Raw genomic sequence first — 25896 nt, 5'->3', positions numbered from 1 at the left:
CATCCTCCCCACAACTATAAATGCAGAATGGAATAAGTAACACTCTCCATGTGTTGAAAGTCTAAGAATAAATTAGATTGCCACACTCCCCAGCAATCCTACTCCAAGATATCTGCCCAAGAGAAATGAAAACCTGTAGTCATGCATAAACCCAAATGCAAATGCATTGAGTCGCTTTATGGATAATTGCCCTGTACTGGAAACAACCCAATGCAAAGAAAACTACCTTAAGCTTTCCTTCAACTGCAAAAGTAGACTTCAACAAAGGGAAAGACATCCCATATTCTTGAATAAGAAGACTCAATATTATAAATATGTAAATGATCCCTAAGTTAATGTATAAACTTGGCATTATCCTAACGAAAATACTGAGAGTTTTGTGTTTTTTCCAGTCTGAAGTAAGGCAAGTTGATTATAAAGTTCATATGGAAAATAAGTAGAAACAAGAAAGTCCTCAGGGTGTGGAAGGAATAAGATCCCAAATAACATACATACTATTTTAAAATAAGTCTCTGTGATGCTGTTAAGTGTTCACTAGATTAAGAAATACCTAGAGAACTGGTAAAGCGTTCTTTCTGGATGTGTCTATCAAGATGTTTCCAGAGGAGTTTGGCCTGTGAGTTGGTGAACTGAGTGGGGAAGATCTACCCTCAATGTGGGTGGTCATGGTCCAATCGTGTGGGGACCCAGATAGAATAAGTAGGCAGAGGAAAGGTGAATTCTTTCTTTCTCCTGGAGCTGGGACATCCTCCTTCTCCTGCCCTTGGACATCAGAACTCTAGGCTCTCCAGCATTTGGACTCCAGAACTTATACCAGCAGCCCACTGGGTTCTCAGAGCTTTGGCCTTGGACTGAGAGTTATACCGTTGCCTTCCCTGGTTCTGAGGCTTTTGGACTTGAATCGAGTCAGGCTACTGGGAACCCAGGGTCTCCAGCTTGCAGACAGCTTGTTGTGGGACTTCTCATTCGCTGTAGTTACATGAGCCAATTCCCCTAATGAATCCCCTGTCATTTATTGATGTCTATATATCTATCTCTATCTATGTCTATCTGTTGCTCTAGCTCCCACGGATTTGTCACCCCTATTGCCCTGGGTGATGGAGCTGCCAGAGATTACTCAAGGCCCATCTCTTCTGAGCAGTGAGAAGCCCCAAAATGAAGTTAATCTCCCAGAACCCTCAAGATAGAGGCATTCCTTCCATTTGGGAAATTAACCACAAGCTGGAGTTCTCTTCCTACATTTATTCTCCAGACCAGGAAGTTACAGGAAGAGAACACAGGTGGGGTTTTTTCCAAGTACAGTTAAACAAGTTTAACAATAGAAACTGGTAACATTCAGTAAGACAAGCAAGGTGACATTCTGTAATGCAATTAATTCAATCCACTCTCAAAAGCTTGGACTTAGCCAACATTCTCTTCTTACAGCAATTTCCCAGTATCTTTACATATCCATCAGGAACCTGTCTGTCTTTGAGCCAGCAACCTTGCTGTGTTACAATTCTTTATCTTACAACAGAGACTAGACAGCCTGGGGAAAAATTCCTGTCCTTTGCAAGGTCAATATTTGAAACTGCAAGGCTTTGGAAAACCAGGCCCTGTGACGTACATTTGCTTTATGCGTACTCCACATCTATCTATATATCCTATTGGTTCTAATTCTCTGGAGGACCCTGACTAATAAAATCTCTACTCTGGTTTGAATGTCCCTCCAAAACTCAGACTGAAGCCTGATCTCCAGTGTAACAGTGAAAAGAGGATGGGAAATCCGACTATGATATTTGAAAAATTGTGCTTTTGGGAAGTGATTGGATTGTGAGGGCTCTATCCTTATGAATAGTTAATTTATTCATGGAGTAATGGATTAATGGATATGGGGTTTATAATGGGAGTGGCACTGTGAGGCTTCATAAGGAGATTAAGTGAGCATGTTAACACGCTCTTGCCATCTTGCCATGTGATGCCTGGTGCCACCTCGGGGCTCTGCAGAGGCCCCACCAAAAAGAAGGCTCTCACAAGATACACCCCATCAGCCTTGGACTTCCTAGCATGCAAATCTGTAAGAAATAAATTTCTTTTTTTAATAAGTTACCCAGTTTCAGGTATTCTGTTATAAGTGAAAGAAAATGAACTATTACAATCCCTGAAATTTAAAGCAGGGTAGGACTGGTACATGAATATACAAATACACTAAAGGAGTCAAATAGGATGTCCAGAAATGAGCCCAATATCTACGGAAATTTAATATGGAAATGATAACATCTCAAATCATTGGAGAAAATATGGATTTTAAAATTCAGTGGTATTGTACAAAAAGAGAGTTATTTGGAAAAAATAAAATTTGACCCAATAGACTACATCAGGATAAATTGCAAATGAATACAGTAGGAATGGACCCATTCAAGAGCCAGGAAAAAATGAACAAAGGCCTTTAAAACATGTAAGTTGGAGAAATACACCTAAACTATGACTCAAATACCAAAAGCAATAAAAGGAAGATTAAAAAATTTAACAATAGGTAAACATTACCAATTCATTTGCATAACAAAAATACGATAAGCAAAGTACAAAACCAGATGACAAATTAAGAAAGATATTTGTGACTGAGAGCACAAAGGGCAAATGTCCATACCATATTAAGAGCTTCTAAAAATCAAGAATACCAACAAGTCAGAAGAGGAAGGTGCTAGAAACATAATTAGATACTGTGGTGGGCAGCTTGTGACATGGCCCAGAGATCCCCACCTTCCTCGTAGTCATACCCCTGACACCTTCCTGCGAAGTGTGGGCTGGACCTAGTGGCTTGCTTCTATGAATAGGAAGTGGCAAAAGCCATGGGCTGTGACTTCTGTGGTTCAGTTATACAAACATCATGACTTCCTTCTTCTTAGCACTCTCTCCGTTGCTGGCTGTCCCTGGCTGTCTCACTTACTTGCTCTGCCATGTTGTGAGAAGTTCTACAGACATAGGCACATACGGTAAGGAACTGAAGGCTCTGGCCAGTAGCATTTGAGGAACTAAGGAAATGAATCCCACCAACAACAGTGTAAGTGAGCCGTGAAGTGGATCCTTCCCCACTGAGTTTTCAGATGAGACCACAGGCCCAGCTGGCATTTTAATTGCAGCTTTGTGAGAGTCCATGAAGCAGAGGACCGGCTAAGCTGTGCTCAAACTCCTGATCCACAGAAGCTTCGAGGTAATAAATGTGCATTGCTTGAGGCCACTTAGTGCTGCAGGAATCTGTTACAGAGCAACAGACAACTGCCAGACAATGCTGAGAAAAAAACAATAGCCACTAAACATTTGAAGGTGTACTCAGTCTTACTAAAAAAAAAAGGTCATTGAAATAACATAGAGATAGCCTTTCTCACCAATCATATTGAAGAAAAATTCAGTGTTTTTCAATGTATTCTTTGACAGGGCTGTGAGGAAGCAGATATTTTCATAGCTGGCTCATGGGAGTGCAAAATGGATCCCCCCTGTATTAGTCCATTTGTGTTGTTTATAACAAAATACACGGAACTGGGTGATTTATAAAGAAAACAAAATTTATTCCTTACAGTTTCTGAGGCTAGGAAGTCCAAAGTGCATCTGGTGGTGGCAACAGTGACTCTGTGGTCTCACATTGCAAGATGGTGGAAGCGGAGAGAGCAGAGAGAGAAAGACAGACTCTCCTCCTCTTTTAAAGCCCTCAGAACCAGGCCCCTGACCACCATTTTTAATCCATCCACTACTGCAAAGTCCTGCAATCCAATCACCTCTTCAAGACTCCACCTTTCAATTACCATAATAGGATTTCCCACTCTCTTAACAGCCACAGTGGGGGCTAAGTTTCTAATACATAAAATGTGGGGGATACAATTCAAGCTTCAATGAGTTTTGGAAGGACAAAATTCAATTCACTACACCCCCTATAGTGGAAGATTTAGCAATGTTTTTTAAAATTACAAATGTATTGACCCTTTGATACAGCAGTCCTAGGAATCTATCCCAAAGATATACTGGCAAAAATTCAAAAATATATATGCACAAAGTTATAATACATACACACACACACACATTTATACATACATAACTGATTGAATAAATCAGAGCACATCCGCACAATAGAATGCTTTGCAGCCATGAAAACAATACGAAGGATGTTTACATATTAGAGTGATCTCCAAGAATGCATTGCCCAGTGAAAAAAGCAAGGTGCTAAGCTATATACACACTATGGTAGCATTTTATAAGAGGTGGAATAAATGTGAACACATACCCTTTTGCACATATGTGCAAAAGAAAATACTGAAAAATAAAATTTAAATGTTATCTACAGTGGGAGAGAATAGAATGGGGATGGGAACAGATGTTTATTTAGACTGTTTTCTGAATGAACCTGATTATGTAAATTTGACTTTGAAATTATGTAAATATTTTACATATTCAAAAAGAAAACTATATAAAAAAGACAAAATAAATCCCTAAAAATAGAAAACAAGCTGAAGGAAATAAACTTAATTGCTTATCAAGCTGGTGATATAACCATAGAAAGAAAACTTTTACACTAAATAACTTTAGAATGCAGTGTTTTGACTATCGAAGCCTAGTACAATCAATTTTAGGGACAAATAGAGCTTCAAAGAAACATTAACCTTTATCTATTATGCTTACTAATGATATTGGTAAAATTTAAAAAAATTTTCTATGTTACAGAATAAAGCAAATAAGTAATTATGTCAGTTTTGTTGGGTTTGAATCTTTGATAAAGAAATGAAGAATATAATTGCAGTAAACAACAATTCTGTAAGTTAAGGACAAATTGAAACTCATAATGATTTTTTTCATCTCAGAAATTCATATATCCTAGTCTTATCCACTAAAGAGATTGAGATATGGTGACAACTCAGGAGAAAAGGCACCACCAGTGCCCAGATTATGGTTTCTAAATCCCATCCCAAAGTCCAGGGCTCACTGAAGGAACAGCAGGTTGGATTCAAGGTCTTCTGCCAGACATGTACAAGATTCACCCAGGAAAACTTTTTGAGGGACAGAATAGAAAGCCTCAGATACTAATAGAGACTGCTAATGGGTCTGGGGTTTCTTCCTGGGGTGATGAAAATGTCCTGCAATTAGGCAGTGGTGATGGTTGTACTATTCTGTGAATATACTAAAAAGCACCGAATTGTACACATTCAAAGGTGAATTTTATGGTATGTGCACTGTACTTCAACCAAGCCTTAGAAAAATTATTTAAATAAAGTATTTATAAAGCAAAACAAAAAAGATGAACGAGAAGCCCCATACTGGCAGCGTGCAGACCACAGGTGTCACGTCTATGAGATGCTTACATGATCTCACTGCATTTAGAATTTCCTGCACTCCTGAGATATTCTTTCTGCAGCAACATCCTTCCCTTTCAAATATTAACTTGCATTTTAGTCATGTTTTTTGAAAGAAAGGAAAATGACTTTGATTTTATAAGAATTACAATTTTTCCTTCAACTTTAAATATGGGAACCAACACTCATGGCTGTTTAAGAAAATGGTCTTTAGCACAATATATCTGTGCTCATTAATATTCTAGGCATGTTTTTAACTGGTAAAGTTAATTTGTTTAAAAAATAACCTGAAGATTAGGAGATGGGAGAGTTTCTAGCCCATACATGAAAAAAAAAACAAACTTTGGGGAATTGTCACTTACTTTGAAAATGAAGTCAATGAATAGGTTCCAAGGGGGTTATGAACTTGTGCATAATTTTGTGTGCATGGGCATTATTCTGGGGAGAATTTCCATAAGTTTTTTGGTTATATCTTTACCTGGTTTTGGTATCAGGATGATGTTTGCTTCATAGAATGAGTTTGGGAGATTTGAGTCTGTTTCAATCTTTTGGAATAGTTTGTAAATAATCGGTGCCAATTCCTCTTTGAATGTTTGGTAAAATTCTGCTGTGAATCCATCTGGTCCTGGGGTTTTCTATGTTGGGAGCCTTCTGATAACAGCTTCAATCTCCTTTATTGTTATTGGTCTATTCAAATTTTCTATGTCTTCATGGTTCAGTTTTGGGAGCTTGTGTGTGTCCAGAAATTTATCCATTTCCTCCAGATTTTCAAATTTGTTGGCGCATAGTTGTTTATAGTAGTCTCGAATGATTCCTTGTATTTCAGATGAATCAGTTATAATATCGCCTTTTTCATTTCTAATTATTGTTATTTGAGCCTTCTCTGTTCTTTTTTTTTTTTTTTTTGTTAGCCATGCTAATGGTTTGTCAATTTTATTTATCTTTTCAAAAAACCAACTTTTTGATTCACTGACCTTTTGTATTGTTTTTTGGGTTTCAATTTCATTAAGTTCTGCTCTGATCTTAAAGATTTCTTTCCATCTGCTAACTTTAGGTTTGGATTGTTCTTGTTTTTCTAATTCTTTAAGGAGAAGTGTTAGGTTGTTCACTTGCTATCTTTCCTTTCTTCTGAAGTGAGCATTTAATGCAATAAATTTCCCCCTTAATACTGCTTTTGCAGTATCCCACAGGTTTTGGTATGATGTATCATTGTTTTCATTAGTTTCAATAAATTTTTTGATTTCCTGCTTGATTTCTTCTTGGACCCATATGTCATTAAGTAGACTGCTGTTTAATTTCCATGTGTTTGTATAGTATCCAGAGTTTTGTTTGTTATTAATTTCTAGTTTTAATACATTGTGGTCTGAGAAAATACATGGGATAATTCCATTTTTTTTGAATTTATTGAGACTTGATTTGTGACCTAATATGTGATCTATCCTGGAGATGATCCATGTGCTGATGAGAAGAATGAATATTCTGAGGTTGTTGGATGGAATGTTCTGTAAGTATCTGCCAATTCCAATTAGTCTAGAGTATTGTTTAGATCTTGTGTTTCTCTACTGATTCTTTGCCAAATGATCTGTCTAATATTGAGAAGACATTCTATAAACCACTCTCTCTGCTGAGTTGTCTGTAGTTGTTCTGAGGATCATAATACATGTGTTCCACAGCCTACTTATAATTAATATTTTGTCACTTCAAGGTGAATATACAGACTGGAAGTTCCACGAGGCATGTCCCTTTCCTTCTGCCCTCTAGGTCATGGCTGTCTTACCCATTGACATCTACACCACCTTCTACTTCTTAGATATCATTTTGGGTTCTTTTTCACTTAAATTTAGAAAGATGTTGCTGAAGAAAAATACTTTTCTTATACACAGGATACTGTTGAGTATACTATAAAGCAAATGTACTTCACAGGGCCTCCAAACCCTTTAGTCTCTGATTTAACCTAAAGTTTTGGGATTACATATAGAAATGTTAACCTTGCAAAAGACAGGAAACTTTCCCCAGGCTAAAGTCTCTGTTGTAAGATATAGAACTGTAGCACAGCAAGGTTGCTGGCTCAGGGACAGACAAATACTTGATTGATATGTAAAAATGCTGGGGAAATTGCTGTAGGGATAAACAGTGTTTGCTAAGATCAAGCTTTTGTTGGCAGATAGACTTAACCTTTTGTAAATTGCATTATGGAATGTCACTTGGCTTATTTCAATGATTTTACTAGTTTTCCAATTGTTAGCCATAATTCTGCTGATATCCTTATTTTTATAATGGTTAAATCAACTGAATTTTCTTGTAAAACTTCCTTGTCTTTACAATAAAAGGGAGACGCTAACATTGGAGGTGGCTGCCACACTCGGTTTCACTCCTCCTGATGGAGAATTACCTAAGTGCAGTCTGTCTGGGCCTCAATGCATCCTTAGTGCTTGAGTATTTGTGTAATTCTTTTTCTTAGTAACCGTTACACAGAGAAAAGAGGTGTAACAGGATACCAAGAAGTTGACATCTGTTACGGACTGAACGCTTGTGTCCCCCACCCCCAATCCCCATGTTGAAATGACCCCCCGGAGTGATAGTGTGTGGAGGTGGGGTCTTTGGAGGGTGATTGGGTCCTGAGGGCACAGCCCTCATGTATGGGTTCAGTGCCCTCTTCAGAGGCCAGAGAGCTAGTTTGCTCTCTTTGTGACAGGTGAGGATGCAATGAGAAGTCAGCAATAGGAAGAGTCCTCACCAGAACGCAACCGTGGTGGTGCCATGACCTCAGACTTCCATCCTCCAGAACTGTGAGAAACACATGTCTGCTGTTTGAGCCACTCAGTCTGTTTGAGCCACTTATTCCGCTCTCTATGTTACTATCTATAATGCCTCACTCTGGTTCTGTCTCTATGATATTATCAAAAAATGCTCCTCTATGATTCCTCTGTCTGTGATATTATGTGTAATGCTCCTCTATGAATCCTCTCTCTATGTATTATCTGTAATGCTCCTGTATGATTCTTCTCTTCATGATATTATATGAAATGCCTCTCTATGAATCCTCTGTATGATATTACATATAATGCTCCTCTGTGATTCTTCTCTCTATGATAGTATGTGTAATGCCCCTCAATGATTCCACTCTCTATGATACTATCTATAATATCCGGCTATGATTCCGTATTCTATGATACTATCTATAATGCTCTGCTATGATTCCTCTATGATATTATCTATAATGCACCTCTATGAATCCTCTCTCTATGATATTATATATATAATGCTCCTCTGTGATTCTTCTCTCTATGACACTATGTGTAATGCCCCTCTATGATTCCAGTCTCTATGATGTTATCTATAATGCCCCTGTATGATTCCGTTCTGTATGATATTATCTATAATGCTCCTCTATGATTCCTGTCTAGGATATTTTCTATAATGTTCCTCTATGATTTTTCTATGATATTATGTGTAATGCTCCTCTATGATTTCACTCTCTATATTAACTATAATGCCCCTCTTTGATTCCACTCTCTATATTATGTGTAATGCCTCTCTATGATGTTATCTATAATGCCCCTCTATGATTCAGCTCTCTATGATATTATCTGTCATGCCCCTCTATGGTTCCTCTTTCTATGATACTATCTATAATGCCCCTCTCTAATTCCACTCTCTATGATATTATCTATACTGCCCCTCTATGATTCTGGTCTCTATCATATTATCTGTAATGCCCCTCTATGATTGCTGTCTCTATGATATTTCCTATAATGCTCGTCTGTAGTTTTTCTCTCTCTAATATTATGTGTAATGCCCCTCTGATTCCTCTGTCTATGATATTATGTGCAAGGCCCCTCTATGATTTCGCTCACTATGACATTATCTATAATTCTCCTTTATGATTCCTCTCTATATGATACTATGTATAATGCCCCTCCATGATTCCTCTCTCTATCATATTATCTATAATGCCCCTCTGTGATCCCACTCTCTGTGATATTAGCTAATAATGCCCCGCTATGATTCTACTCTGTATGATACTATCTATAAAGCCCCTCTATGATTCCTGTCTATATATTATCTAAAACGCTCCTCTATGATTCTTGTTTCTATGATATTATCTATAATGCCCCTCTCTGATTACTCTCTCTATAATACTATCTAATAATGCTCCTCTATGTCTCATCTATGATTTTATCTATAATGCTCCTCTATGATTCTTGTCTCTATGATATTATGTGTCACGCCCGTCTATGATTCGGCTGTCTATGATATTATCTGTAATGCCCCTCTATGATTCAGCTCTCTATGATATTATCTATGATGCTTCTCTATGATACACCTCATGCTGGGTGAAGGCCCAGGGTTACCGGCTTCATGCGGGGTGAGGCTGTGCTGCCTGTGGGGGTCCTGCTCCGTGTGGGGTGAGTTCACACGGACGAGGGAGGTGGGTGGTGGGACATGCTCCTGCAGGGTGAGGGCGTGTAGCCCTCGAGGGGGACCAGCTCCGTGCATGGTGAGGGAGCAGGTTCGGCCAGGGTACCGGCTCGGTTCACCTTGAGGGCTCCAGACTTTATCTGTCCAGGTGACAGTGTGCGACCTGTGGTGGGGAGCTGCTCAGTGCTGGGTGAGTGAGCGCAGGTCACGGGAGTTCCTGCTCTGTGGGGGGAAGGGCGCAAGAACAATCTTCTTGGCGTGAGGCGTGGGGCCTGCGTGGGAACACGCCCCATGCGGGTGAGGGCATGCGACCATCGGGGGACCTGCTTTGTGCATCGTGAGGTCTCCAGACCTTATCGGTGTCTGGGTGAGGGCTTGTGGCCCACGGAGGGGTAGTGCTCCTTACGGAGTGAGGGCAGGAGGCCCTCAGGGCAGGATCTGCTCCTGCGTGGTGAGGGCTTGCGGTTCACGGGGGTGACCTGGTCCGTACGGAGTGAGGGCATGCATCCCGAGGGGGTGGAACATGCTCCGTTTGGGAAGAGGACCGGCGGCCCGCGGAGTGTCCTGCATCGTATTGGGTGAGGGCACACGGACTGCCCGGGGTGACCTGGTCCGTGCTCGGTTAGGGGCTCCAAACTTTTCCATGTGCTGGTGAGGGCACGCAGCCCACGTGGTGGACCTGCGCCTGGCAGAGTTAGGTCGCTAGAACTTATAGTGTCCGGGTGACTGCGCACGGCCCCTGGGCGGGAAGACCTACCCCTGTGGGCTGAGAGCATGCGACCCTCGTGAGGACATGCGACCCTCGTGAGGATATGCACCATCTGTGCAGGGTGAGGGCAAGCGGCCTGTAGTGGGACCTGCTCAGTGTGGTTTGTGGGCTCCAGGCTTTATCGGTTTCCAGGTGAGGCATGGCCCACGGGAGGGACCCGGTCAATGCAGGATGAGAGCTCGAGTCCCACGAGGAGTGGGGGGACTTGCTATTGCTGAGTGAGGGCACGCCATCGGCGAGGTGGCAACCTGCTGCTGCATGCGGAGTGAGGGCTCCAAACTGTATCGGTGTCCAGGTTAGGGTGCGTGTCCCGCTTCGGCGCCCTCTATGATTCCTTTCTTTATGACATTATCTACGATGTCTGTCTGATTGCCCTCTGTATGTTACCTATACTGTCCCTCTATGATCCCCCTCTCCACGTCATTATCTGTGATGTCCCTCTCTGATACCCTCTCTGTGATGCTCTAACCCATAATGTCCCATTAGGTCACCCCTCTCTATGATATTACCTACTACGTCCCTGAACGAAACCCTTCTGTATGATCCTACTATGATGTCCCGCTATGATACCCCTCTCTATGATGCTATTATCTATAATGCCCCTCTATGATTCCTCTCTCTCTCTCTCTGATACTATCTAGGATGCCCCTCTATGATACCCCACTCCATGATGCTATTATCTACGATTTTCCTATGATTCCCCTCTTCATGACATTATGTATGATGTACCTCTATGCCACCCCTCTCTATTGTATTATGTATAATGTCCCTTTATGACACCCTTTCTCTGCTATTATCAATGATATCCCTTTATGATGCTCCTCTCTATAGTACTATCAATAATGTCCCTCTGTGAAATCTCTCTCTATGGTATTATAAACAATGTCCCTCTATGATACTCCTCTCTATGATGTTATGAATGATGTTCTTCTATGACACCCCCCCTTGGTAGGATCTGTGAAGTCCCTCTATAATACGGCCCTATCATATGTTACCTATGATGTCCCTTGATGACACCCTCCTCTATGGTATTATGTATAAAGTCTCTCTATGATACTGCTCTCTATGTTGTAACCTAGCACGTCCCTCGGTGAACCCTTCTCTGTGACGCTACTGTCTGTGATGTCCTCTATGATACCCATCTCTCTGATGCTATGATGTCTGATGTCCCTCTTCAATGCAAGTCGTGTGGGTTGAAGGCGCGGTTGGACTTGCACCATGCAGTGGAAGGGTGCGTGACCCTCGGGATGGGAACCGGCTCCATGCACGGTTAGGGCTCCACATCTTAGTGCCTGGGTGAGGATGCGTGGCCCATTGGGGGGACCTGCTCTTGAGGGGTGAGGGCACGCGGTCCGCAGGGGTAGGGAGGTGGCGATCTGCTCCTGCTGGGTAAGGGCACGCAGCCTGCTCTGGGCACCGGCTCCGTAAAGAGGGAGGTCGCGCATCCCGTGGTGGGGGAACATGGTCCATTTTGGTGCAAGGCCTGCGGCCCGTGGGCATTCCTGCTCTGTGCTGATGCACATGGCCATGAGGCAGGAAGAAGTGCTACCTTGAGCCCTGGCCAGGGGGAGCCGAGGTCAGACCAACAGGACCACTGGACAGTCAAAACAAAAGCACAACAGCCCGCTGCCTCCAAAACTGAAAGAGACACTTAGAACACGAGGCGCATCATTTTTCTGAAATGCATTTGTTCTCTCAAACTTGTCAATGCAAATCCCTAAGAGCGAGCCAGCAGCACTGGGCGCCTGAGGCCAGCTGAGCAGAGTTTGCCGCTGCCAGCAAAGAAAACCGTCAGGTAACTGGGACCTGTGTCATTATGTGCAGAACTGCCCAGCCACCCGTATCACTGGAACACTGCTTATCAGAACTCCACAGTGAGCTCCTTCTGCTGACGCAACCTCGAGTGCCCAAGGCCTGCTTCATGACAGCAGAGGGGACAGGACAGAAGTAAGGAATTACCCTCAGGTCCAGAAACCAGGGAAAGCCAAAGGGCCACACCTGCCTGACTTTTGGACACTGTAGCCCAGCAATCCAATCACAGAGAAGGAGACTGCAAGGACACAGGTCTTTCAGCTTTGCATCCTCCAAATCAGCAGCCCAGTGCCAAAGCCTGGAAATGACCTTAACTCAAAGAATCTTCTCCCTCCAGGCACCCATAGTCCCCTTTCCCTGGAGAGGCAGCCTCCCCACAAGCCCACGCAATCCTGATCCCAAGACTGTGCTCTGAATCTTCACGGAAGGACAAGTGTCTTCTGATGCCCCCCCCCCCTAGACTCTGCACACCACGAAGTCAAGGATCACAGAGGTCTTGTGCACCAGGACCTAGCACAGGCCCTGGAGTGTATTATGTTCAGACGCATGGAGGACTGGAGGAATGGGGGGAGAAAGGATGGATGGAGGGAGGGATGACAGGATGGACCGAAGGATGGATTGACTTAAAGATGGATGGAGGGATGGAGGACGAACAAAGGGACAGAGAGAGGGATGTGGAAAATGAGGAAGCTTGTTCTGGAGAGAACACCAAGGGGGTGGCTGGACAGTCGCTCCATGAAGTGGTTCCCCATGATGTCAACCAGCCATCTCAGCAGAAGCCAGGAATAGAGATGGAATCATACCAGCAGAGAGACTGCCAGTTTGAACTGCAGGGGACAGAGAAATTGGGACAGAATGAAAGAAGACTGCTGGACTTCTTTGACTCTACAGGATGTGACCACGGAGATATTCAGATAAGCACATGCACTATTCTTTAAGAAAACTGAGGAATGACGCTGAAGGCGATTCAGAGACCACGGGGCTGCTGCTCCTATCACAGGGCCAGGGAACAAGGCTGTTCCCTCCTCAGCTGCAGAGGGCAGGGCCCTCGCAGAGACAATGGGGGCACCCCCTAGAGCCATGAGGGTGATGCTGCCCCACCAGTGAGCCGGGAAATCTGGGCATCAGGCCAGAGAGGCTTGTTCCCCAGCCTTAAGAGCTGACGGCATTTGCCTTGCTAGGTTTCGTACTTGCTTGATACTCGTCACCCCCTCCTTCTTTCCTATCCCTCCCTTTTGCAATGGGAGTGTCTATCCATGCCTGTCCCACCACTGCACCACTGTATTTTAAGAGCACATAATTTGTCTGGTTTTGCAGGTTCATGGAGGGAAAAGAATCTTGCCTCAGGATAAATCATACCTTAAGTGTCACCCATATCTGATTCAGATGATATTTAGATGAGGCTGTGGACTTTAGTCTTCAGAGTTGATGCTGGAGTGAGTTAAGAGTTTTGGGTCTGTCAGAATGAAATAAATACATTTTGCATGTGAGACGGTTATGAGTTGTGTGGGGCCAGGGGTGGAATGCGACAGACTGAATTGTGTCTCCCCAAAATTCATAAGATGAAGTCCTAACTCCCAATGTGACCGTCCTTGAAGATAGGGCCTGTGAAAAGGTGATAAAGTTTAAATGAGGTCATAAAGGTGGAGGGCCCTAATCCAACAGGGCTAGTACCCTTATAAGAAGAGGAGGAGACACCAGAGCTCTCCTCTCCACCTTGTGAGGATGCAGCAGGGTGTGTCATCTGCAGGTCAGGAAGAGAGTCTCCATCAGAAACCAACCCTGCCAGAACTGGATCTGGGACTTCTGGCCTCCAGAGCTGAGACAAAATAAATATCTGTTGTTGAAGCCCCAGCCTGTGCTACTGTTATGGTAGCCCAGGCACACACAGAGAGCACTACAAGAGCTAAGTGAGATGCTCGGTGCCAAGAGTTAACCGCAGGTGAGCAAATACATAACAAATCGCCTCTACCCAGCAGATTCACTCGCTGGTGAGACACAGACAGAAAGCTATGGAAACTGAGCGAAGGAAGATATTCAACACAAATAGCAAGGATTTTTGGTAGGCGGAAAGTAAACCCTTACTCCCACACCCACTCCCCACCCCACTCCAAGGGAATAATACAGAGGCATTTGTAGCTATTCCACTTTTCTCTCTCCTTTACAAACCCCAACGTTTCTAGTTTCCAGGGTCAAGGAATATTTGCCCAAGCATCATGAAGAGGTTGAAATGATCAACAAATATTCATTGGTTATTGTGAGCAAGATGGAGTCGTGTAAGCCAGTGTATCTCCACCCTGGCCGGGGACATCATGCAGGGATTCGGACTTAATTGGTCTATGGTGCAGCATTTCTTAAATGCTTGCTATGAGTTGAATGTGCCACCCCCCAAGTTTCATGTACTAGAAACTTAATCTCCACTTTGACAGTTCTAAGAGGGTAGGAAATTCAATCACAGTATTTGATAGGTGAGGCCTTTAAGAGGTGATTAGATTGTGAGGACCGTGCCCTCGTCAACAGATTGATCCATTCATGGAGCAATGGGCTGGTTCTGATGGCTTCATCAGGAGAGTGACAGAGCAGGTTAGTTCTCTGTCGCACATGCCATGTCTCTCACCGTGTGACACACTGAATTGCGCTCACCAGATGTGTCCCCTGGACCGGGTACTTCCCAGCGTCCAAAACTGTAATAAATAAATTTTGTTTCTTTACAAATTACCCAGATTCAGGTATTTTGTTATAAGCAACAGAAAACAAACAAATACAATGCTCTTTAGATAATGTAAATTTGAAGTTGGTTTAAGAACCACTCATATAAATGACACTCAAAGGTAAATTTATTCCTCTGTCTCCTGCATGCTGCGCATCTCATTGGAGAAGAAAGATTCGAGGTGAGCAGAGTCAGGAACTGTGATATTGTGTTACATGGAGGAGTTTGTATTTGGTTTCTTCCCAGATCCTGGCACAGAATTCCTAAAACCCTTGGAATTTCCTGAGTAATGGGGGTGCTAGGAGAATCTTTTTTTCTTATATTTGGTCTTTGGCTGTAGCTCCTGACACAGAGCTCCTAATCCCTTGGAAATTCCTGGGTGATGGGAGTGTCTTTTGTCCTAACAAGGCAACTCTTGGTGGGCTCCTAGATGGGGGATGGTCATCAGAAAGACCAAGCCATGATTAGAATCCTGGAGGGGGAGAGGGCTGGAGACTGAGTTAATAAAATCCTGCCTATGTGATGAAGCCTCCATAAACATCCCCAAAGTACAGTATTCAGACAGCTTCTGGGTTGGCAAACACATCCACGTGCTGGCAGGGTGGCACACGCCAACTCCATGGGGACAGAAGCACCTGCACTCAGGACCCTTCCAGACCTCGCCTTACACATTTCTTCATCTGGCTGTTCATCCGTATTGTTCATAATATTTAATATAATCAAGTGGTAAAAGCGTTTTCTTGAGTTTTGCTAGTGATTCTAACAAATTAATCAAAACTGAGAAGGGGACATGAAAGCCCCAATTTAGAGCTGGTCTGTCAGAAGCACAGTGACCTGGGTGACCAGGTGAGCTGGACCGTGCATCTAACTTCTTTAGCAGCAATGTTGTGCTGGGTCCAGGGTGGGCCCTTGTTTATCAAAGAAGCCTGGTCTGGTAGGGTCACATCGTAAGGTGTCATTACAGTGTCTCAAGATGGGGGATGTGGAGGCTGCCCTCATGTTCTGTAGCGCCTGGGTCAGTGACAGCATTACCTTTGATGTGCAGTAGCTCGCAGGGACAGCAAAGGAGGTGGTTTATATGTCCAGCGTATGACATCAGAAAGGCTCTCCTTGCAGTGTCCTGTCATGGATGAAGTCACCTGAGTGTTCAGGCTACTCTTTGGCCCTGGTGGTTCTTGCGGTCCACCACACTCGTTCTTTCAGCAGCTTGTCTAAGGCCACACAGCTAGAAAGTGGCAGAGTGTGAGATTTGAACCCGGGCAGTGCTGCCCCAGAGTGTGTGTTTTGAATCACTTTGCAATTTTGCCTCTCATGATAAATGCTCAAAATATAGAGGGAAAAAACAGATGTATTATACCCCCAATTTGTTAAAAAATATATCTGTGTAGAAAACATAGCAACAGGTTGTAGCAGTTCTCTATCTAGAGTGTTATGACAGGTAATCCTTATTTTCCTTTTGATACTTTTCTGTATTTGCTGAGATTTTTCGTAAGTTGAGTGGTTAGTTGTATTTTTCAAAAATAGCCACAAAAATATTTTTGATTTTCGGATGCTCTTGTAGAGGTTTGCCATTCTCCCATCAATAGGTGGAGTCTACTTCCTCTCCCCTTGAACCTGGGTGGGCTATTGTGACTGTCTCGAGGGACAGCATGTGGCAAAGAGATGCTGCCTAACTTCTGAGGCTCAGTCATGCAAGATGACACAGCTTCTCCCTGGTCTCTCTCTCAACGCTGGTTTTGGAGCCGAGAGCCTCCAGGTAAGAAGTCCTGCCACCCAAAGCTGCCGTGCTGGAGGGACCACGTGGGATGCCACATGGAGAGAGAGATGCCTGGGGAGCCCCAGCTATTCTAGTCTCTAGCTATTGAATCTTCCATCCCCAGCTCCTTTGAGCCCAGTCAAACCCTAGTACCAGGGGAGAGAGTGATAAGATTATTGATACTGTCTGAGCCATGGTGTTATGGCGTTGGCAGCAGATAACCCAGACCTCGGTGTTATCAGCACCGTGCTTTAACCAACTGAGCTAACTGGTCAGCCCCAGGTTTCCTTTAAATGGTAGAGATCCCTGCTCTGAAGGTGAGCCAGCCCAATCAGAGTTGCCTTCAGAATCAGTCACAAATGACATCATTGATGATGTCATAATAACACAGCCTTGTCATCACTGGCGCTGGCTGAAGTGGGTTTCACTGGACAGGTTCGGTCGTTAGCAACTGCTGTTGAAGGCTGACCCTAGCCTCTTGAGGTCTTCATGCTGGGAGACCAAACATACAGAGACTTTCTTCCCTTAAGGGATTGGATAAGGACCTAGGTGTCCTGCACGTCTTCCAGAGTCCCTTTGTAAGCAAATGTAAATAATGGCTGTGGTAAGAGAGATGTTATATTGTCAGGCAGGATGCCTCCGGCGTGGACTAGGGCGCGTTCTGGTCCATCCTGTCTCTTCTGATAGCTTCGTCACCCCTTGCTACTTCACTCCTTCTACCCTGTCGTCCTTTCTCCTCTCCCAGAGCCCAAGTACGTTCTGTCTGTTGTCCATTGTTATGATGCTGCTGTATAACAACTCCTTTGAAAGACTCAGTGGCTTAAAACAATAACCACTTTGTCCTCACAAGTCTGTGGGTCTGCTGTGTGGTTTGACTGGGCCAAAGCTGCGGATCTTGGCTGGGCTCACTTAGGAATCTGTGGTCAGATGGGCCGAGATGATCCGGGATGGCATCAGCTGAGTTGACCCAACTCAGTTCCCTGTGGCCTCTCATCTTCCAGCCTTCTAGTGAGGCTTCTTCTCATGGTGGAAACAGAGGCCCCAGGAAAAGAGCAGAGGCTGCACCGCCACTTGGGGTCTAGGCTCAATTCATGTGTACTGTCACTTCTATTGCATGACACAGGAGTAGAGAATAGACTCCCTCTTAATGAAGAGGAGCTGCAAAGTCACATGGAAAAGGCAGTGGAGACAGGGAGGGCTAGAGAATATGGGCCACTTTTGTGGTCTGCTGCAGAGATCTGAGGTCAACAAACTTTTTCTGTAAAGGGCGAGATGGTGAACATTCCAGGCTTTGTGGGTGATATGGTCTTTGTCGTAACTACTCAACCCTGCTGTTGTAACGTGAACGCTGCCATAGACAATATGTAAACAAGTAGATATGCTTGTGTGCCAGTAAAACTTTATTTACAAACCGGGCAGCAGGCTGGGTTCGGCCCATGGGCTGCAGTTTCCTGAGCCCTGACCTAAATGATCCAGGCCAAGTAGAAATCTTAGATCCAGGCTGTAGGATGCTGTTCTTCCTTGAACCCATGGCCTTGAGGACGTAAGCGCAGGTGTCATCTGCCAGCAGAAATATTCTTGTTGGAGAGAAGAAATAAAAACAGGTGGGAGGAGCAAGGGCTCCCTTGTAAGTTGCAAATGACTGTGTGCATCCATTTGGGGTTGTTCCTTGTACTTTATTGAACAAACAGAGCTTCAGTTTATTTCTCAGTTAGCAAATCCTTGGAGTTCCCTCCCTGTGGCTCCCCTGCCTGGCTGGATTCTAGTTCCTCATCCATTTCACCTTTCAGGTGGATCCCAAATAGAGTCCTTCCCATTTTCCCACCCGGGTGTTCTCTTCTTGCACTGTCTCTGTTCTGGTCGTCTCTTAACTCCAATTTCAGACATGACATCACCATTTCCTTCCAGGCCCCCAACAAAGCCCCCGAGGCTCTGCAGATTATATCATGTTTACTTTCCTCTACCAATTATGTGTCTAATCATCACGATCATAACATGCTCCATCAAAGTTTAAAGATGTAATTTTTCTCCAGAGCGAATTTTTATCTCACGCATTATTGCCTGGAGTAGTTGTTTGACTAGAGGTTTGGTTAAATTTCAAGCAGCAAATACAATATCCAGGTCTCTGCAATTATTCTATATGCCAGCTGGGTTTTTCTGATGAGAGCTCCCACTGTGGGCCAATAGCCTGTCATCTTATTTTTCCCATCAGAGATTTTCTTTACCACATGTAATAAGTTATTACCATCTTGTTTTTGTAGAGATGAGAATGAAATCTTTGTGCTCTAATTTGACCCCTTCCCTTATATTACTGGTTCTGTTATTGGCTGCTCCTGCCTTATGCAATGCGACTCTTCCCTGGATACTCACCAATGGGTGTAGTTTTGGACTTGGCACTGCTCAAACCTCAAACTTTTAAAGTTTTAAAGCAGCCGAGTTGCACGGACGGTCAATAAATCTATCACTGTGGCCATTTTATTGCTTGGAAGGTGATTACTTTGCCCATAGCGACTTTTCAATTTGATTAAAATCCAGCGTCATCAGGTCATGACTGAGTCCTCCAGATATAGAAATACAAAAGCAATGAGAAGTCCGCACTCATATATTTTTATAACCACCCTTCAACATTTTAACCATCTATTTTGGCACTTTTGTGGCCCTCATCCTATAATTCAAATTCCCATGCTCTTTACCAAAGTAGTTTTTATTTAGTGCATATTTCAACCTCCGGTCTCTGTAGGAGCATGTTATTCTTTCTGCTAACTGGTGGTGAGCACTGGCCTGCTCCAGATTAGCTCCCACGGGATCTGTAAATCAGGCTCTGATGGCAAGAGAGCCTGGCAGATGTGTTGGTTCACTTGCAATTGTTTTCCAGGCAAGGGGAGCTGGAATAGTGCGAGTGGAATTGTGATCTCAGACAGGAAAGGAAGAGACATTCACCTTTGCTACTACCCTGGCAGCAAGAGCCCTTCTGACTGTATTTTAAGAAGAATTAAAAATGAGCGTCTGTGCCCAGAGCTCCTTGCCCAGGGCAGTGTGCCTCCAGCCTTGCATGGCTCTTGGCTCGTGACGGGTTTTCCTACCTCCCTTATCCATGTCCGTGTTGGCGCCAGGAGTGCAGAGGGCCGCTGCCATCTGCAGATTGCCTTGGCTCCCACCAGCGTCTTCACTCCACTGGTGCTGTGCATTATGAATATCTGCGATGACAACCACATAGACTGTCTGCCCGAGTGGTCCACTTATCTCCCAGGGGAACCAGTTACCAGTTTGGCTACAATTATTTGATTTTGAGTGGTATGCGTCAATCCTATTAGCCCTCGACACTCTCATGTTGACACCTTGCTTTTGCAGGATGTGGGACTTCTCAGAAATGTATCTAGTTGCTCCTCATTTTTGGATTTCGTATTTGCTTATTTGCCTGCTCACTCAAATTTATTTGTAGCCTCCGAATCAATACTGGTGGTGCTTTCAAGGTCATTCACAGACATGTGCAGGTGCACAGTGGCAAAAAATTGAGTTGCCAGAAGCACATGTTCCTCGCTGAGGTCGAAGAAGGCAACGCTCTGCCTTCTTGTTTTCAGTCTCATGCTTTAAACAAGTGTCCTTTCTGTGTTCTATTTAGTGCCACATTTTTCACATTTTTGTGCTTTTTGCTTGGTAATGTTGCTGTTTAAAATGGCCCTGAAACTGAGTGATGAAGTGCTGTCTAGTGTTCCCACGTGCAGGAAGGCTGTGCTGTGTTTTATGGAGAGAATACGTGTGTCGGAGAAGCTTCACCCAGACGTGAGTGGTAGTGCTGTTGGCCATGAGTTCAATGTTAATGACTGAGCACTATCTATTAACTACAGTGTCTGTAGACAGAAACATGAGATACAAGGTTATGTATTGATTTGTTGACGAGAATGTGAGCAGAGGCTCTCAGGGCCCTAACCCTGTATTCCTCTAGGAGCGGTCATTGAGTTTTTGCTAATGTAGTGTCTGAAGCGACTTTATAGAACACTTCTTCTACCTATAATGAGAACTGACTGTGTATATATGTTACTACAGAGGAGATGCCTATGCTGAGATAACTTCTGGTTGTGTAAGAAAATAGAGCCCATGGGTTATCTTCTGCCATGTCCGTGTACATGTCCTGTTCACCTTTTCCATGACCGTTTTTCTCTCTCAGGTGTAACTAGCCTGGTCAATGCAGGAGCGATGAGTGGCACTGGAAACCTGATGGATTTTTCTCGATGTGCGGACATAATGAGGACTTCCACACCATCGACTGGCTAAGGGAAAATTCACGGGACACCGACAGACCCAGAAAGGTAGGTGGCGTTGTGAAGGGACAAGCTGAAGGGGACCCCTACAAGTGGCTGTGGCATGCTTGAATCCGGAAGTTGTTGAGTGGGGGCTCAGGTTCATGTGTCCTGTACCAGGTTAGGTTCTAAAGAAGAGTGGGGCGAGGGCAGAGATGTGGACAGATGGCTGTAGCTCCGGGTGCTGGGTGTGGGAGGCTGGGTCATATAGAAGTAATGGGGTGCAGAGTACAAGGAGGGGACTCTGGAACCAGATGAATCTGGTGCACTTCCTGCCCTTGACACCTTCGGGCTAGGTGACTTTGGGGGTGCCATTTCTGGGCCCCTCATTTTCTCATCTGTGGGGACAGAGGTGATTATTCCTCAAGGGTAAGTGAGGCTGTGTGTGTGAAAGCACATGTTATGGGGCCGGGCGTCTAGTTGGCAGTCGATATATATTTTAATGGGCTGCAGTGAAGCTACGTGTAAGTGCTATGGGATCCTCTAAGAGGGACGTTAGAGAACAGGTTCTCAGAGGCTGATATTTCAGTTGGGACTTGAAGGAAGACTAAGAGTTCACTGGGCAGACAAAGGGAAAAGCATCTAATCACCAGAGTGGCCCTTTCCTAAGTCAGAGGCATGAAAGAACATGGCACACTTGGGCAATTCAGGGAGCTCCAGGGGTCTGGTGGGGGATTCCTGGAAGGGGAAGAAAGCAGTTGAGTCTAGAAACGAGAGTAAGGGCTGGCCGGTTGGCTCAGTTGGTTAGAGCGCAGCCTTGCAACACCAAGGTCAAGGGTTCTGATCCCCTTACCGGCCAGCTGCAAAAAAAAAGTGACAGGTCCCTGGCATGAGAGTGGGTGCTGAAGCTTTAGAGGTGGCCAGGGTGGCTGGGGAATGTGGAGGGAGACGGAAGGAGGCGGTCAGGACCCTGGGCAATGCCATGAGTTAGGAGTTCTGCGGGAGGTAGGTGGGTGCCAGTGACAAACCCTGAGGAGAAGCAGGGAGAGGTGAGGGAGGGGACCAGCCGAGAGTTGTCCCAAGTGAGAAGAGTAGAGAGTGTTGAGGAGGGGCTGCTCTCAAGGTCAGCCTCCATGGAGGGGTAATGGTGAACCAACAACATGGGGGCTGTTGGCAACTTCAGGGAGAGCCACTTCAGAGGAAGATGTGGAGGGACGTGGAGAGTGCGACTGTGTCACGCCATTTCACAAAGGTTGGCAGTGAAAGGAGGAAGAGCTTTGCAGGAGTGAGGTTCAGTCAAGAAGATGGCGGAGCCTCTTTTCTCCAATGTGGAGGAGGATGGGGAGAGGGCAGCCTTCCCTCTAGAGCAGGGCTCAGCAAACTATGGCCCTCGGGCCAAAGCCAGCTGGCACCTCGTTTTGTAAAGTTTTATTGGAACTTAGTCATGGCCATTCATTTACATGTTCTTTATGGCTCCTTTTGTGCACAGTGGCCGAGTTGATTAGTTGCAACAGACACCATTTGACATGCAGAGCCCCAAATATTTACTGTCTAGTCCTATATAGAAAATGGTTGCCAACCACTGCTGGAAACGGTTGTGAGGGGAATGGTGAACTCGGAGGATTTTGTGAACACAGGGAGGCAAAGGTGCGTTTTTACAGTGTGTATAGACGTGTCCATCTGCCATGGTAACTGTGATCCATGCTGTTAATTCACAGTTCTTGCTGTTAAAATTAAACCTTGAAAACAAAAGTAGGAAATGCAGTCTTTGTTGAAGAGGCTTTTTAATGAACAGACCTGATAAAGTAAGTTAAAACAGTAGCTCATATTCAAGATAGTGATACCCAGTCAGTGCCTCGTTCAGAATGGCTTTAAATAATGAAAGCTCAGATCACATTCAGTATGTTTTTCTAATCAAGTGCAGTTTTTGCTACTCTTGTTTCTTCAAGACTATGATGGCACCTCCATAGCTCTATGAACGAGGAAGCCCATTGTGTGATTGTGGCACACAACTGAATGAATAATGTAACTGGGAATTTGGTTGCTGGATGACCTTCATTTTCTCTTAATTACCACCCTGTTTCCTGAGAAAACAGTTTCAAGGAGAAAAGCATGAGTTGAAAAATATGTGCACGTCACCTGCTGTGTCTGCTCTGCTTCCAGATAACCAGCGAAAGCAAGGAGTCCATATGGGGGTTCATCAGGAGCCTGCAGGACGCCTGGTCGGGCTGGGTGGTCATGCTGCTCATCTGCCTGCTGGCAGGTACGCAGGGCACGCAGCGCTCCCGGGCGAGCTGCGGACGCTGACGCCCCCGAGCCCCAGCCGCTTGGGATGATGTTCGGAATGTGGAGCGTTTCCCTTTTACCCCGTGCAAGAGATTTCTTACTGGAAATGTCTAAGAGCAGAATACATGACCATATAGTTTCCATCAAAGGTGTCATCGATTAAGCTTCTGGAGAGCTGTCATAGAGCTGGTTGGCCCTTTCCACATAGTGCAAAGGTTTATGAGCATGCGGGAGTGTACTGAAAGCACGCGTTCTGCATTCTGCTGTCGTTGGTTATGTAGAAGCCAACGAAATATGAAAACGTTTTGAGCTGCCATAATCAAACACCACATGAGACTGGCTTTTGCTACTACTGGCAGGCCCTGGAATGACCTGTAAACACCGTAGGGCACTCAAAACAATGCTAGACACCCACAGGATCTGAGGTAGGCCCTGGGAGATCCCCAGCCCCGACATTGTTCTGACCCTCGGGGAGTCCGTGTCCTTCCTTTTTATAATCCCAACACCGTGTTTGCCAGTAGTAGATGTTTCCAGAGTAAATGGACGAATATCTTTAGGGGAAACCTGTTGTTTAATGTCAAATGCACCAGCTCTGCATGGAAATTGTGTCCCCAAACTTCCTTCCTTTGAGGAGGGTGGGAGGGTTAATGTCTAAGAATTTAAAAATTTGAGCATGCTGAAGAGATCCCCTGAATAAAAATCCCCTACATGTAACAACATAATCATTATGGCAGGAAAATTGATCAGAGAAGTGACTGTAATACAGGCAGAATATAGTAAGTGCTTTAAGAAAGAACAGTAATGAGACACATGATTTTGTGATTACAGGTGATTCCGATTTCCAGGCGACCTTTCATTTATTTCATGGGTAATTGTAGGAGAGGCTCGGTGGCCAGGGAAGGGCCCCATCTGCCTCGTCCGCCTCGGCATTCTAGAAAAAAGGAGCCAAGAGGAATGCTTGAGAGCAGCCCTTTCCTACTAGCCAAAGCAACTGTCCGTTCATTTCCCCAATTCTATTCTCCCTCCCCCAGCAGAGGCGACCAGGGAAGGAAATTAGTCTTGGCAGATACATGGTCTTCTGCCACCACGTTTGCCTGACCGCTTCTGTGAAGACCTTTGAAGGTGTCCGGGGTGGGGCAAGGCAGGGGGGAGGGGATGGAGTTGCTCTGGATTTCGATGGCCCTATTTGGAATAGATTTATCAAACCTTACACTGTATCATTATTCTTGGCTCCTAACAAGGAGAAATAAATAGGGTAAATGAAGACACTTGGAACAGATGTTCTGGTGTCTTGCTGGAATAAATGGCACAGCTTAGATTTATTTGGCTAGTGGAGGAGGCAACTGGGCTATCTTTAGCTGACCTGATATTGACCAGCTGGTCTCACTATCAACACAGTTGCTGTCAGTTCTCGCAGGAGGAATCACCTGGGGAGTGAAACAATATGTAGCAGTGCCTGGGCTGCAATTAAACAGACTCTCTGGAGGGGGCGCGCTGGCATTGAGTAAAGCCCCCTCTTCTCCCCTCTGTGATTCAAATATGGAGGCCGGGGTGAGAACCGCCGGAGAAAGGAAGGCCCGTGGGCGCATCTGCGCATGAGTACGGAAGGAGGGCAAGAATGGGAGGACAGTGGAAACAGAAGTGGCTCATGTGTTCTTTTGGCCTGGTTGCACCAATTGTCTGGCTGGCTGTCCGTCCCCTCAGTGGCGCCCTGGCCACTCTATTCTGACCCCTAATGGAGAGGCCCAGCGGCATCTCCTCTGCAGGGCGTTTATCGAGAGCTGCCACTGGGTGTCGCTGTTGTACCGTAGAATAAAACTGAGGCTCAGCACCAGAATCAGCAAGGAGGATTGGGTGTGGGATAATGTGATGATGAATGAATGAATAAAGATGGAATTTGGGGTGATCATTGAGTCTTGACCCTGAATATCTGCAGGACCCCTCCCCAACCTTCTTTGGGTCTTTGTTCAAATGTTACCTTTCATTTGAGGCCTTCCCCGACTGCCTTCTCTAAAATTACATCCTTCCCTCTGAATCTCATCCCCCTTTCCTGCTCTAGGTATGTATGTATGTGTGTATGTAACAGCTTTATTGAAATATATTTCACATGCTACACAATTCACTCATATAAAGTGTCCAGTTCAGTGTTTTTTAGTATATTCACAGAGTTCTGCAACCATCACCACGATCAATTTTAAAATAATTTTATCACCCCGAAAAGAACCTCTGTACTTTTTAGCTATCAAAGCCCCAGCCCCAGTCCCCTCTCAGCCTCAGGCCACCACTAATCTACTTTCTGTCTCTATGGATCTGCCTGTTCTGTATATGTCTTGTAAATGAAATCATACAGTACAATGTGGTCCTTTGTGATTAACTTCTTTCACTTAGCACGATGTTTTCAAGGTTCATCCACGTCGTAGCAAGTATCAGTGCTTCATTCCTTTTTATTACTGAATACTACTCCATTGTATGGACAAACTACATTTTTTTTATCTGGTCATCCGCTGATGAGTATTTGGGTTGTTTCTACTCTTTGGCTGTTTTGAATAATGCCACTAAGAGCATTTGTGTGCAGGTCT

The 25896-nt window shown here is 44.6% G+C and overlaps 3 protein-coding genes across 3 annotated transcripts in view; 1 reads left to right on the top strand and 2 right to left on the bottom strand.

Moving 5' to 3' along the window:
* LOC134367012 (protein Shroom2-like) overlaps window positions 1-9821 on the bottom strand; it is a 65991-nt gene extending 56170 nt beyond the window's left edge. Inside the window, exon 1 of the mRNA XM_063083662.1 lies at window positions 9677-9821. Within this exon, the coding sequence (XP_062939732.1) occupies window positions 9677-9821 (145 nt within the window). The remainder of the gene's footprint in view (window positions 1-9676) is intronic.
* LOC134367154 (G-protein coupled receptor 143-like) overlaps window positions 1-25896 on the bottom strand; it is a 238537-nt gene that overhangs the window by 164261 nt on the left and 48380 nt on the right. The window lies entirely within an intron of this gene.
* The window catches only part of LOC134366952 (H(+)/Cl(-) exchange transporter 4-like), a 30401-nt gene continuing 25480 nt past the window's right edge, over window positions 20976-25896 (top strand). Inside the window, 3 exon segments of the mRNA XM_063083531.1 lie at window positions 20976-21012; window positions 21015-21100; window positions 23195-23294. Of these exon segments, the coding sequence (XP_062939601.1) occupies window positions 20988-21012; window positions 21015-21100; window positions 23195-23294 (211 nt within the window). The 5' untranslated portion in view covers window positions 20976-20987.

The sequence above is a fragment of the Cynocephalus volans genome, chromosome X (assembly GCF_027409185.1).
Source record: "Cynocephalus volans isolate mCynVol1 chromosome X, mCynVol1.pri, whole genome shotgun sequence".
NCBI classification, from domain to species: Eukaryota; Metazoa; Chordata; class Mammalia; order Dermoptera; family Cynocephalidae; genus Cynocephalus; species Cynocephalus volans.
This window is presented reverse-complemented; position numbering and strand designations above follow the sequence as displayed.